General features: G+C 39.7%; 1 protein-coding gene across 1 annotated transcript in view; it reads right to left on the reverse strand.

The window, feature by feature from the left end:
- The window catches only part of LOC133043711 (uncharacterized), a 234,134-nt gene that overhangs the window by 138,449 nt on the left and 82,906 nt on the right, over positions 1-12,779 (reverse strand). The window contains 3 exon segments of the mRNA XM_061124863.1: positions 8,330-8,658; positions 9,718-10,032; positions 10,145-10,237. Coding sequence (XP_060980846.1) covers positions 8,330-8,658; positions 9,718-10,032; positions 10,145-10,237 — 737 coding nt within the window.

Consider the following 12,779-nt stretch of genomic DNA (forward strand, 5'->3'; position numbering starts at 1 on the left):
TATTTGGAGAAATTAAGCAACTCCCTTCCAAAACAGTACCTGGGTCTGGGAATAAATTTAAACATTAGAAAATATTGTGAAATAGTGATAGTAGAGATATGATATAGCTAAATTCTTCTAATGCGCTAAAGTAGTGCTTAAGGGAAATTTATACCTTAGATTTAGAAAAGTAGAAAGGCTGAAAATGAAAAGAACATGTAAGCTTCTATTTAAGAAACTAGGAGAAGTCTAAAGGATAAAGCCTAAAGGATACAGAAGTTGGGATTAACAAAGAAAAGAAAAAAAATTAATTTTAAAAAAGAAGGTAACGATGGTGGTAGTGATGGTGGTTTAGTCCCTAAGTCAAGTCCTACTATTGTGACTCCATGGACTGTGGCCTACCAGGCTCCTCTGTCCATGGGATTTTAGGCAAGGATATTGGAGTGGGTTGCCGTTTCCTTCTCCATGGGATCTTCTTAATCCAGAGATTGAACCTGTGTCTCCTGCATTACAGGTGGTCTCCTGCATTGCAAGCGGATTCTTTACTGCTGAGCCACCAGAGAAGCCCAAGGTAAGCAGAGGAAAACCTTCCAAACATGGCTCCTTGAAAACTGATAACCACTGAGCAATACTAAACAAGAACAAAGAGAAAATGAAGTTAACAATACCAAGAATGAAGAAATGTCACTATAAATCATACAAATATTTTGGTCATAGTTTCATTGAGATTAAATTTACATATCTAATGTGGATAAATACTCAGAAGATTTTCAATTTCTCCACAACCTTGCCAACACTTATTTTTTTTTTTCTTTAAATCATAGCCATTTTGAGAGGTGTGAGATGATATCTCATATGGTTTTGATTTACGTTTCCCTGGATGGCATCACCAACTCGGTAGGCATGGGTTTGAGTAGAATCTGGGAGTTGGTGATGGACAGGGAGGCCTGGTGTGCTGCAATTCATGGGGTCGCAAAGAGTTGGACATGACTGAACAACTGAATTGAACTGAACTGAACGGATGACTAATAAAGTTAAGCATATTTTCCTATACCTATAGGCTATGTCTATACCTTCTTTGGAGAAATGTCCATTCAAGTCTCTGGCTAATTTTTTAATTGGGTTATTATGGTTTTTCCCTTGTTGTTGTTTTGCTCTTGAGTTGTAGGATTTCCTTATATATTTTGCAAATTGTCTATTTTTGCCTGTTCTTTTGGTGTCATATCCATGAAATCATGAAATTATGTACATTTATTTGGTGAGAAACTAAATTATCAGGTATCTAAAATGTAATTTGTATCTGTTGATAATATTACAACATCACACACAGTAAAATAAATTCAGATTCAGTAAGGTTATAAATATTCTTTTCTCAAATTATAAAATTATTTGAAGAAAATAAAATGATTAAAAACTATCTTGAGATGAAGAACGGCATCTGAAACACTGCATTAAAGGCAGAATTCATGAAAGTAAAACATAGTATATTTGATCATATAACCACACCACATACACAACCCTAAAGACATATGCAAAAAATGGGGTAAATACTTTCAGTAGTATTTAAGAAAAGCAGTAAGTGGTGTTAATTTGTAGAGAGTTTCTATAAATAAATGAAATTTTAAACATTCTAGAGAAAAAATATAAATGATGATGGAAGATATCTTAAAGATATCTGAAATACCTTTAAGTATTTACTTGTTTATCATGTCCATATTCCACAACAAATACACACATGTTTACCCCTGAATGAAAGTTCCACTAGAGGAAGGACCTTGCATATCTTATTTACCCTGTGTTTCTGCTATTAGGATGGTGATTGCACATTCACCATTCAACAAGAATGCATGGAGAAGCTTTTCTAAATACCATGATGGGGCTTGATAAATATTTATTGAATGAATAAGTAGATGAATAAAATTCATTGAAATAGAATTTCTTTAAATTCATGGTAATCAGCAAAATAGTAAAGCAAATATAAATTAATGGTAATGTTTTCTGATAATAAATGGTGCATATTAAAAATAATTCATGCATAAGCACAGAATTAATTTATATTCAAATTTCCACTTATGCAATTTTTAAAAAGTTTTTTCTTAAATTTATTTTTGGCTGTACTGGGTCTTTGGTGCTGCACATGGGCTTTCTCTAGTTGTGGTGCACAGGCTTAGTTTTTCCACGGCATATGGAATCTTCCTGGTGTGTGTGCATGTGTGTGCTGTTTCTTCAGTCGTGTCCAATTCTGTGTGACCCAATGGACTGTAGCCTGCCAGGCTCACCTGTTCATGGGATTCTCCAGGCATGCATACTGGAGTGAGTTCCCATGCCCTCCTCCAGAGGATCTTCCAGACCCAGGGATCAAACCTGCATCTCTTATATCTTCTGCACTGGCAGGCAGGTTCTTTACAACTTCCTGGACCAGAGATCAGACTCATGTCCTCTGCACTGACAGGTGGATTTTTAACCACTGGACCACCCAGGAAGCCCCACTTATGCAACTTTCAATGGACAATTATTAAATGAATTCTAAGCTACTGTTATGTGTTATTCAGTGTGACATTAGTCAAGCAAAGATTGCTGTAAAGAGAGAAAGCTCTTTAAAAAGGGAAAATATAGAAAAAGTCAGAAAAAAAACCAAACAGCTACCTAGTAAGGCAGAAATGTCTGCAGTAGACTCAAATAAATTTTTTAAGAAAGACTTGTATTTAGAGGAAGCAAAAATAACCAAAAAAAAAAAAAAGACATATAAGAATTGTAAGTGAAAGAAATACATATAAGTTCAAAAAACACAAGAAAATGGAAGAGTAAATGGTTCTTGTCGTAAAACATGAGAACTTGTGTATTCTCTCCACATCCTCCTACCAAACTTCCTACCCACTTCATGCAGAGAACCTCTGAAAAAATGATGGCAGGGCCTCTGTGAGGTGACTGCTCACTTTCAGGGTCAGAGACTTCACCACAACCCATTTTATGGTGCTTTATTGTCGAAAAGGAGAGAAGTGAAAAGCAAAGGAGAAAAGGAAAGATATTCCCATTTGAATGCAGAGTTCCAAAGAATAGCAAGGAGAGATAAGAAAGTCTTCCTCAGTGATCAATGCAAAGAAATAGAGAAAAACAACAGAATGGGAAAGACTGAGATCTCTTCAAGAAAATTAGAGATACCAAGGGAATATTTCATGCAAAGATGGGCTCAATAAAGGACAGAAATGATATGGACCTAACAGAAGCAGAAGATATTAAGAAGAGGTGGCAAGAATACACAAAAGAACTGTACAAAAAAAGATCTTCATGACCCAGATAATCTTGATGGTGTGATCACTCACCTAGAGCCAGACATCCTGGAATGTGAAGTCAAGTGGGCCTTACAAAAGCATCACTACAAACAAAGCTAGTGGAGGTGATGGAATTCCAGTTGAGCTATTTCAAATCCTGAAAGATGATGCTGTGAAAGTGCTGAGCTCAATGTGCCAGCAATTTGGAAAACTCAGCAGTGGCCACAAAACTGGAAAGGGTCAGTTTTCATTCCAATCCCAAAGAAAGGCAATCCCAAAGAATGCTTAAACTATCGCACAGTTGCACTCATCTCACATGCTGGTAAAGTAATGCTCAAAATTCTCCAAGCCAGGCTTCAGCAATATGTGAACCATGAATTTCCAGATATTCAAGCTGGTTTTAGAAAAGACGGAGGAACCAGAGATGAAATTGCCAACAGCCTCTCTTGAAAAAGCAAGAGAGTTCCAGGAAAACATCTATTTCTGCTTTATTGACTATGCCAAAACCTTTGACTATGTGGATCACAATAAACTGTGGAAAATTCTGAAAGACATGGGCATACCAGACCACCTGACCTGCCTCTTGAGAAACCTATATGCAGGTCAGGAAGCAACAGTTAGAACTGGACATGGAACAACAGACTGGTTCCTAATAGGGAAAGAAATACCTCAAGACTGTATATTGTCACCCTGCTTATTTAACTTTTATGCAGGGTACATCATGAGAAATGCTGGGCTGGATGAACCACAAGCTGGAATCAAGATTGCTGGGAGAAATATCAATAACCTCAGATATGCAGATGACGCCACCCTTATGGCAGAAAGTAAAGAGGAACTAAAAAGCCTCTTGATGAAAGTGAAGGAGGAAGTGAAAAAGTTGGCTTAAAGGTTAACATTCAGAAAACTAAGATCATGGCATCTGGTCCCATCACCTCATGGGAAATAGATGGGGAAACAGTGGCAGACTTTATTTTTGGGGACTCCAAAGTCACTGCATATTGTGATTGCAGCCATGAAATTAAAAGACGCTCACTCCTTAGAAAGAAAGTTGTGACCAACCTAGATAGCATATTAAAAACCAGAGACATTACTTTGCCAACAAAGGTCCATCTAGTCAAGGCTATGGTTTTTCCAGTGGTCATGTATGGATGTGAGAGTTGGACTTTGAAGAAGGTTGAGCACCGAAGGATTGATGCTTCTGAACTGTGGTGTTGGAGAAGACTCTTGAGAGTCCCTTGGACTGCAAGGAAATCCAACCAGTCCATCCTAAAGGAGATCAGTCCTGGGTGTTCATTGGAAGGACTGATGCTGAAGCTGAAACTCCAATACTTTGGCCACCTTACGCAAAGAGTTGACTCACTGGAAAGATCCTGATGCTGGGAGGGATTGGGGGCAGGAGGAGAAGGGGTCGACAGAGGATGAGATGGCTGAATGGCATCACCGACTCGATGGGCATGAGTTTGAGTAAACTCCGGGAGTTGGTGATGGACAGGGAGGCCTGGTGTGCTGTGATTCATGAGGTTGCAAAGAGTCCGACATGACTGAGTGACTGATCTGAACTGATTGCTGAAAAAATATCATAAATAAAAGTCCAATAGTTTAACATTATTTTGGCCTTTGAATGAAAAGGCAAAGAGATGAAGAAACAGAGGCAAAGAAAGGGACAAATCTCTGCTTTTCAATTATCTATCTCATTCTCTCATTTGTAGATTTTAAGCAATGCACAACATATCATTCAAGGTATACCTGAATGGGGTGTGTGTGGAAGGTGGGGAATAAGAGAGAGAGAAATGTTGAAGGAAATAAGGTGCTATGGTTTGACTATTTGTCACCCCACCAACATTTTTTTTTTTGAAATTCCAGTTCCCAGTGTAATGGTATGAAGTGGTGGAGCCTTCTCAAACTCTTCCAAAAAGGATGAAAAGGACACTTCCAAAGCCATTTTATGAGGCCAAGATTATCCTGATACCAAAACCAGACAAGGACACCACAAGGAAAGAAAATACTGGCTAATATCCCAAATAAACATAGAGGCAAAAATCCTCAACAAAATATGAAAACCAAATTCAACAATACATGAAGAGAATACTGGACAATCCACTCCAGTATTCTTGCCTGAGAAATCTAAGACAGAGGAGCCTAGCAAGCTATAGTCCATTGGATCACAAAGTATCAGACACAACTTAGCAACTAAACAACAAGAATAACAACACCAAGATCAGAGATTTGTTCCAAGGATGCAAGGATGGTTCAATATTCACAAATTAATCATCGTGACACACCAAATAAGATATAGGCAAAAATCATGTCCTTTCAACAGATGAAGAACAAATATTTGACAAAATTCAATAGCTGTTTATGATACAGAAGATCTTTACAATGTAGGTATAAAGAGATTATACCTCAACAAAATAAATATCATATGACAAACCCTTAGCAAACATCCTACTCAACTGTAAAAAGCTGAAAGCTTTTCTTCTGAGATCAAACACAAGGCAAAAATGCCTCCTCTCATCACTTTTACTCAACATAGTTTTGGTAGTTCTAGTCAGAATCATCAAGCAAGCAAAAGAAAATAAGAACATCCAAATCTGAAAGGAAGAGTCAAAACTGAGACACTATTGAAAACTTTAAGACATTGTGAAAGATATTAAAGAAGGCACAAATAAATTGAAAGATATTCTGTGCTCATGGATTGGAAGACCTAATATTGTTAAAATGCTCATACTACACAAAGAAGCATGGAGAAGGAAATGGCAACCCACTCCAATATTCTTGCCTGGAAAATCCCATGGACGGAGGAGCCTGGTAGGCTACAGTTCATGGGGTCGCAAAGAGTCGGACACGACTAAGCGACTTCACTTTCACTTTCACACAAAGCAACCTACAGATTTACTACCTTCCTTATCCAGATTTCAATGAAAATTTTCACAAATATGGAACAAACAATTCTAAAATTTGTGTGAAACCACAAAAGACCCTGAATAGCCAAAGAAATCTTGAGAAAGAATGATAGAAGTGTCATGCTTCCTGATTTCAAACTATATTACAAAGCTATATTAATCAAACAGTATGGTATTGCTATAAAAATGGACACAGAAATCACTGGAACAGAATAGTGATCCCAGAAATAAACCCAAATATATGTGGTCAATCAATTTATGGCAAAAATAAGTAGAGATTATACCATCAGGTAAGGACTATCTCTTCAAAAATGGTGTTGGGAAAGCTGGATGGTTACATGCAAAAGAAATTGAAAAACTCTTACACCATTCACAAAAATTAACTCAAAATGGGTTAAAGACTTGATCGTAAGTCCTGAAACCATAAAAATCCTAGAAGAGTGGTTTCCCTTGTGGTTGTGGTAAAGAATCCACCCACCAATGCAGAAGACTCAAGTGTGATCCTTGATCCAGGAAGATACCCCATGCCACGGAGCAACTCAGCCCATTGGCCACAACTGTTGAGCCTGTGCTTTAGAGCCCAGGAACCGCAACTATTGAGCCCACATGCCACAACTACTGAAGCTCGGTGCCCTCTAGCCTGTTCTCCTCAACAAAAGAAGCCACTGCAATAAGAAGCCTGTGCAATGCAATGAGGAGTAGCCCCTGCTCACTGCAACTAGAGAAAAGCCCATGCAGCAACAAAGACCCAGCACAGCCAAAAATAAATAAATTTTAAAAATTATTTTTAAAAAATCCTAGAAGAAAAATTAGGATGAAAAAGTCCTGATGATGAAAAAATCAATCATCATGAGGGTATTTTGGGTTTGATGCCAAAAGCAAAAGCAACAAGAGCAAAAATAAGCATTGGAACTACAGAAAACTATAAAACTTCGGCACAACAAAGGGACTAGGTCAACAAAATAAAAAGGTAATTTGTGGGGTTGGAGAAAACATTTGCAAATTACATTTCTGACAAGGGTTAATATCCAAAATACTTAAAAAATTCATACATCTCAATAGCAAAAGCAAACCAACAAACAAACTGATTAAAAAATGGGCAGAGGACCTGAATAGACATTTTTTTTCCAATGAAGACATAAAGCAGGCCAACAGGTACGTGAAAAGGCACACAATGTTATGTCATCAGAAAAATGCAAATCAAACTATAATGGGGTAATATCTCACATCTGTTAGTATGGCTTTTATCCAAAAGACAAGAAATAACAGGACTTGGTGAAAACGCAGAGAGAAGGCAAACCTCGTGCATAATTGGGCGGGGAGGGGGGAAATGTAAGTTGATGGAGAACAGTATTGAGGTTCTTCAAAAATTAAACTGTCATATGGTTCATCAATTTCACTTCTGGGTATTTATCTGAAGGAAACAAAATACCAACTTGAAAAAAATACGTGCAACCCAATGTTCATTGCAGCATTATTTCTAATAGCCAAACAACATAAGTCTTCATTGGTGGATAAATGGGTAAGGAAAATGTGATATGTATGTATGTCCAGCCAACAAAAAGAAGGAAATCCTGCCATGTGTAGCAACATGGATGAACCTTGAGGGCATTATGCTAAGTGAAATAAATGCCATATGATCAAATTATATGTGGAATCTTAAATCAAATACCAAAAAAAAAAAAAAAAAAGGCGGTTCAGAGATGCAGAGAAGTGTTTGGTGGTTTCCAGAGGTGGATTGATGTGGGCAAAATAAGTGGAGGTAGTCAAAAGGTACAAACTTGCAGTTCTAAAGTGAATTCCATGAAGATGTAACGTATAACATGGTGACTACAATGAATTCTGTATTGTATACTTTAAAGTTGGTAAGAAAAATTCTCCTTATAATCAAAAAATTGTAATGATATATGGTGATGGATATTACTAGACTTATTGTGGTGATCATTTACCAATATACAGAAATATATAAGCATTATATTTTACACCTGAAACTAATATAATGTTATGTGAATTATATCCAAATTAAAACTCTAAATAACAAGGTTGAAACGTGGATTAAATTAGCTCCATCCTAACGTCATTTTGTGGACCCAACTTAATCTCATCACTTAGATATTTTAAAATATAAAATCTCACTACTGACATCCTACAGGATTGGGACAGACACACAGAAACAGACAGTAAGTCACCTGCACACGAGATGTAGGCTTCCTCCTCGGGAGAGCAGGAGTTGTAATTCCAAGGGTCAGAAGGACACTGCCAGAGAGAGGTATCAGTGTTCCGACACTGGATTCCATCTACCCACCGGGGTCTAGAACCTTCTCTAAGAGCAACTAACGAGTTGAGACTTCCACTGTCCCCACAGCCAAGCTGTCTGCAAATCATGGACACGGTGATGTCTTCCATGGGGCTGCGGCAGACACTGCCCCAGGTCCCGTTGTAGAAAACTTCCAGCCACCCAGCACACTGCTGGTCCTCGCTCACCATCCTGAGAGCCAGGAACTCTAAGATTGAAAGGGAGGAGATGGGACAGAGTGAGCGTTCCACTCAGTGCTCTGGGTTTTCCTCTTTCCCAGAAATTGTGAACACTCACCCCTGACCCAGCTGAGGAGATGCCCACTAGGTGACAAGACTGAAATCTGTCTCCCGTTAACTTGACTTTGTCCATTAATGTCTGTCTTTCTATTTCTACCACAATGATGTAGTGAATATGAACAGAGAGAAAGACCAACATAGGCACCTGCAGGGAAGGGCCCTGAGCCTTGTTCCCTGATAAAACCTGTAAAAGAGCATGTGAAAGGAATGTGGGTAGTGGAGAAACAGTCAGAACAGTGAATCCACAAATGTCTATGTTCCAGTCTTTCAATCCTGTGAATGGTGCCTTATATTTCAAAAGGGATTTTACAGATATTATTAAGACAAGAAACTAAGGAGGTTGGGATGGGAGACTAACCTGCGATACTATGAGTTAACCATCTTAACCCAATCTAATTACCCCTAAAATTGGAATATTCTTCCTGAGTGTGGTTAGAGGAAGATGAGACACAGAAGAATGATCAGCGGAGGGAATGTTATCTGAAGAAGATGGGCCCCAAGCCAAGGAATGAGGCCACATAGGAACCAAAAAAGACTGGGAAAGGAGTCCTCCCCAGGGCCTCCAGGAAGAACGCAGCCCTGGGGACACTGGGATGTTGGCCCACGAGACCCTCATCAGACTCCTAGCGTACAAAACTGAACAGAGTAAATCTGTGCTTTCATTACAACATCAACAGTATCTCCAGACTGTACTACCTACCACAGGGAACTGAAGAAAAAGCCCTGTTTTCATGTGGAAACTGTAAGAAATGGCTCTGCCAGGAAACACTGCTGAGAAGAAAGGACCAGAATCTCAGCTGCTACAGAAGGAAGTGAAAGCACCTCGTCTTCACGTCTGCTGGAAACACAGGCTCCATGCGAGGAAGCCGCCTTCTCTGGTCTTTTCGGCATCTCTCCCTCAGGGCTCAGAACCCCGTCTTCCAGGGCCCCACCCCTCCCCCAGCCTGTGGACAGTGCGCAACACAGACCTGAGCAGATGACCCCCGCGTCCTGCTTGTGTCTGCAGTCGTGCCGCCCCCAGCCCCGGGAAGGGCACCTCCACACGTGGGACTCCTTTCCTGTGCAGTTCAGGTCGTCCAGCCAGATGGGCCCTGATCCCGCCCCGAAGTGAGCAGACCTCGTGGCTTTGAGGGCGTCTCCACAGCCCAGCTGCCTGCACACCACGCGGGCATCGTCCAGGTCCCAGCCATCATCACAGATGGTGCCCCAGGAGCCCTGCTCAAGGATCTCCACTCTCCCGGCGCAGGGACCGCCCCCGTCCACCAGGCGGAGCTGTCTGCTGTCTGAGGAGAGAGAAATCGGACAATGGGTCGGTGACCTGGGAGGTTACCTGGTCGGGTGTGCGTGGTCCGGGGCGGCGGCAGCGAAGTGCCTACTGTCCTGTAGGACCCTCACCTGAGCAGTAGGGGGCGCTCTCCTCTGAGGCTGCAGAGCCTGTTGGTTCTGAGAAGGAGTCGCTGCACTGGGGCAGCACCTGGGTCTGGTTTCCTGCAGAAATAGCAATGATCAGAGGAACACGAGTTAAAGCAAACTCCGGGGGATAGTGAAGGATAGAGAAGCCTGGCGTTCTGCACTCCAGGGAATCGAAAAGAATTGGACACGTCTGAGCGACTGAACAGCAGCACATAATCTTTGCTGTTACAGTCACTGAGAAGTGAGGTCTGTGCCTCCTTCCTTTGAAGTTCTGGTGACCTTCATGAATTCCTAGTAAGTAACGTTGCTGCTGCTAAGTCGCTTCAGTCGTGTCCGACTCTGTGCGACCCCACAGACTGCAGCCCACCAGGCTCCTCTGTCCCTGAGATTCTCCAGTCAAGAATACTGGAGTGGGGTGCCATTTCCTTCTCCAATGCATGCATGAATGCCAAGCCGCCCCAGTCGTGTCCGACTCTGTAGTAACAAAAGGGAGTTAAGGTAAAGTTCCTTGACTCTCAGCACTAGGTCTGAAAACTCTTGCAACCTCCTGTGAAATCACTGAGGACTTTTACTTTAGGGCAAGTCTGCCCTGTTGAGACTCTCGTCCCCCGGAGACAGTCATATGCAGGTCTCTGGTCACTCAGTTCAACCCAGCTGACCTTCCAGCTGCCAGGCTTGTCCTCATGAACCATCCTGGATCCCCAGCCCAGTTGTGTCCTCAGGTGATGTCAGCCCCAGCGGATACTGGGCTGCAACCTGATAAGACTCCAAGACAATACAAATCAGAGCATTTCCCAAATTACTTCCCAAATTCCAGGAAATCATGAGCAAAAGTAAAAAGGGATTTTAAGATACTGAGTTTTGTGGGAAATTTGGTTATGCAGCAATAGTAACCAAACACTTATAATTACCATACTACTAAGTATTTACTTTGTTTTCAGAAGAAAAGTATATATATTTGTATATGCATATACTTGTATATGCATATATACCAAGGAATGAGGCCACATACAAATACAAATGGCCACATGCAAATGAGGCCACTATACAAATAGTATAAATTTGTATATGCATATGCATAGCATCTTTATCCATAATGGCCCAAATGTGGGATGCCACCTAAAATATGTGACGTTGCTTTTGGAACAAAGTAACAGGCAGAAGCTAGAAGGGGTGGAGGAGGTTAAGCGCAGAAGCCTGATGGGCTTGGGCAATACTGTCAATGAGGATTGAAAGGAAGTGAAGAAATAAAACTGGGGCTGAAGGAAAAATGTATGGTGATATTTATGCAAAATAAAATGGTTGCTGTAAGTGAGTAGATTTTGAAGTACTTTGTTACTGGGCAACAGTAAACAGAAACACCTTTCTTCAGTCTCAGCAACTATAGAGCAAAACAAACAAAGCCAGTCACTAAATATTTAGAACATTTGAGTGGGGTGATCTAACAAACATACCTCTCACAACTAGAGAATTCACCTTATTCCAAGCCTTTACAGGTCATTTTCCAAGGCTGATCATATATCTTACAAAAAGTGAGATCCAAAAAATTTTCAAAGGGTAAAATAATTAAAAACATGTTTTTTTACTAAAGTAGAAATAAGCTGAAAACAAAAGACAAATAGTAAAATCTTTTGTTGTTTGTTTAGTAGCTAAGTCGTGTCTGACTCTTTTGCAGCCTCCAGGGCTGTAGCTTGTCAGTCTCCTCTATCCATGGGATTTCCCAGGCAAGAATACTGGAGTGGGCTGCCATTTCCTTCTCCAAAAACCTTCTGTAGTGAGGTATAATTTTCAAGCATTAAAATATAAGTATTTTGGGTATGTTTGCATAAGTTTTGACAGTTGCATGTGCCAGCATAACCATTACCACAGTTAAAATTCAGAATATATAGGATTATTCACAAAGTTCCTATATGCCTCCTGCAACCAATAAAAGCCTCACAAACCCAGACCCAGGCAAATACTGATCTGTCTTTTATCATAAATAGATTAGTTATGTTTTTTGAGAATTTAATAAAATCATACAGTATGTAATCCCTTTTAGATGGTTTCTTTCACTTAGCATGCTTTGAGATTTTCTGTGTAGTTGGATTTATGAGTAGCTTTTTCTTTCTATTGTTAAAGTCTTACGTTGTATAAATATGCCAAAGAAAGTTTTCCTTTCTTTCATTAAAGAAGTTAGAGTGGCTTATACTTTTTACTCTTTTAAATAAACATGTCTGACTTTTCTGCCTAAATTTTTTGTGGACATCTTTTCATCCCTCTCGGGTAACAGAAATTTTGGGTAAAATAGAGTTGCTATGAATTGTTTTCTGTTATGTTATCATCAGCAATGTATAAAGGTTCTAGTGGATCAATAACCTTCTCCAAACTTGGAATTGTCAGTCTCCTTAATTCTAGCCAGTCTAATTTGTGAATTTATATTTCATATTTTAATTTGAATTTCTTTAATAACTAATGATATTTGGTATCTTTTTATTTACTTATTGGCTATTTATATATCATCTTTGGGAAAAGTGTCTTTCTTAATATTTTGCCGGTGCTTAAACTGGATAGTTATTTACTTATTTTTCTGTTATAAATTTTTCATTTGTTCTTGTTACAAGTCCTTTGTTAGAGA

This window comes from Dama dama, chromosome 22 (genome assembly GCF_033118175.1).
Source record: "Dama dama isolate Ldn47 chromosome 22, ASM3311817v1, whole genome shotgun sequence".
Classification (NCBI taxonomy): Eukaryota; Metazoa; Chordata; class Mammalia; order Artiodactyla; family Cervidae; genus Dama; species Dama dama.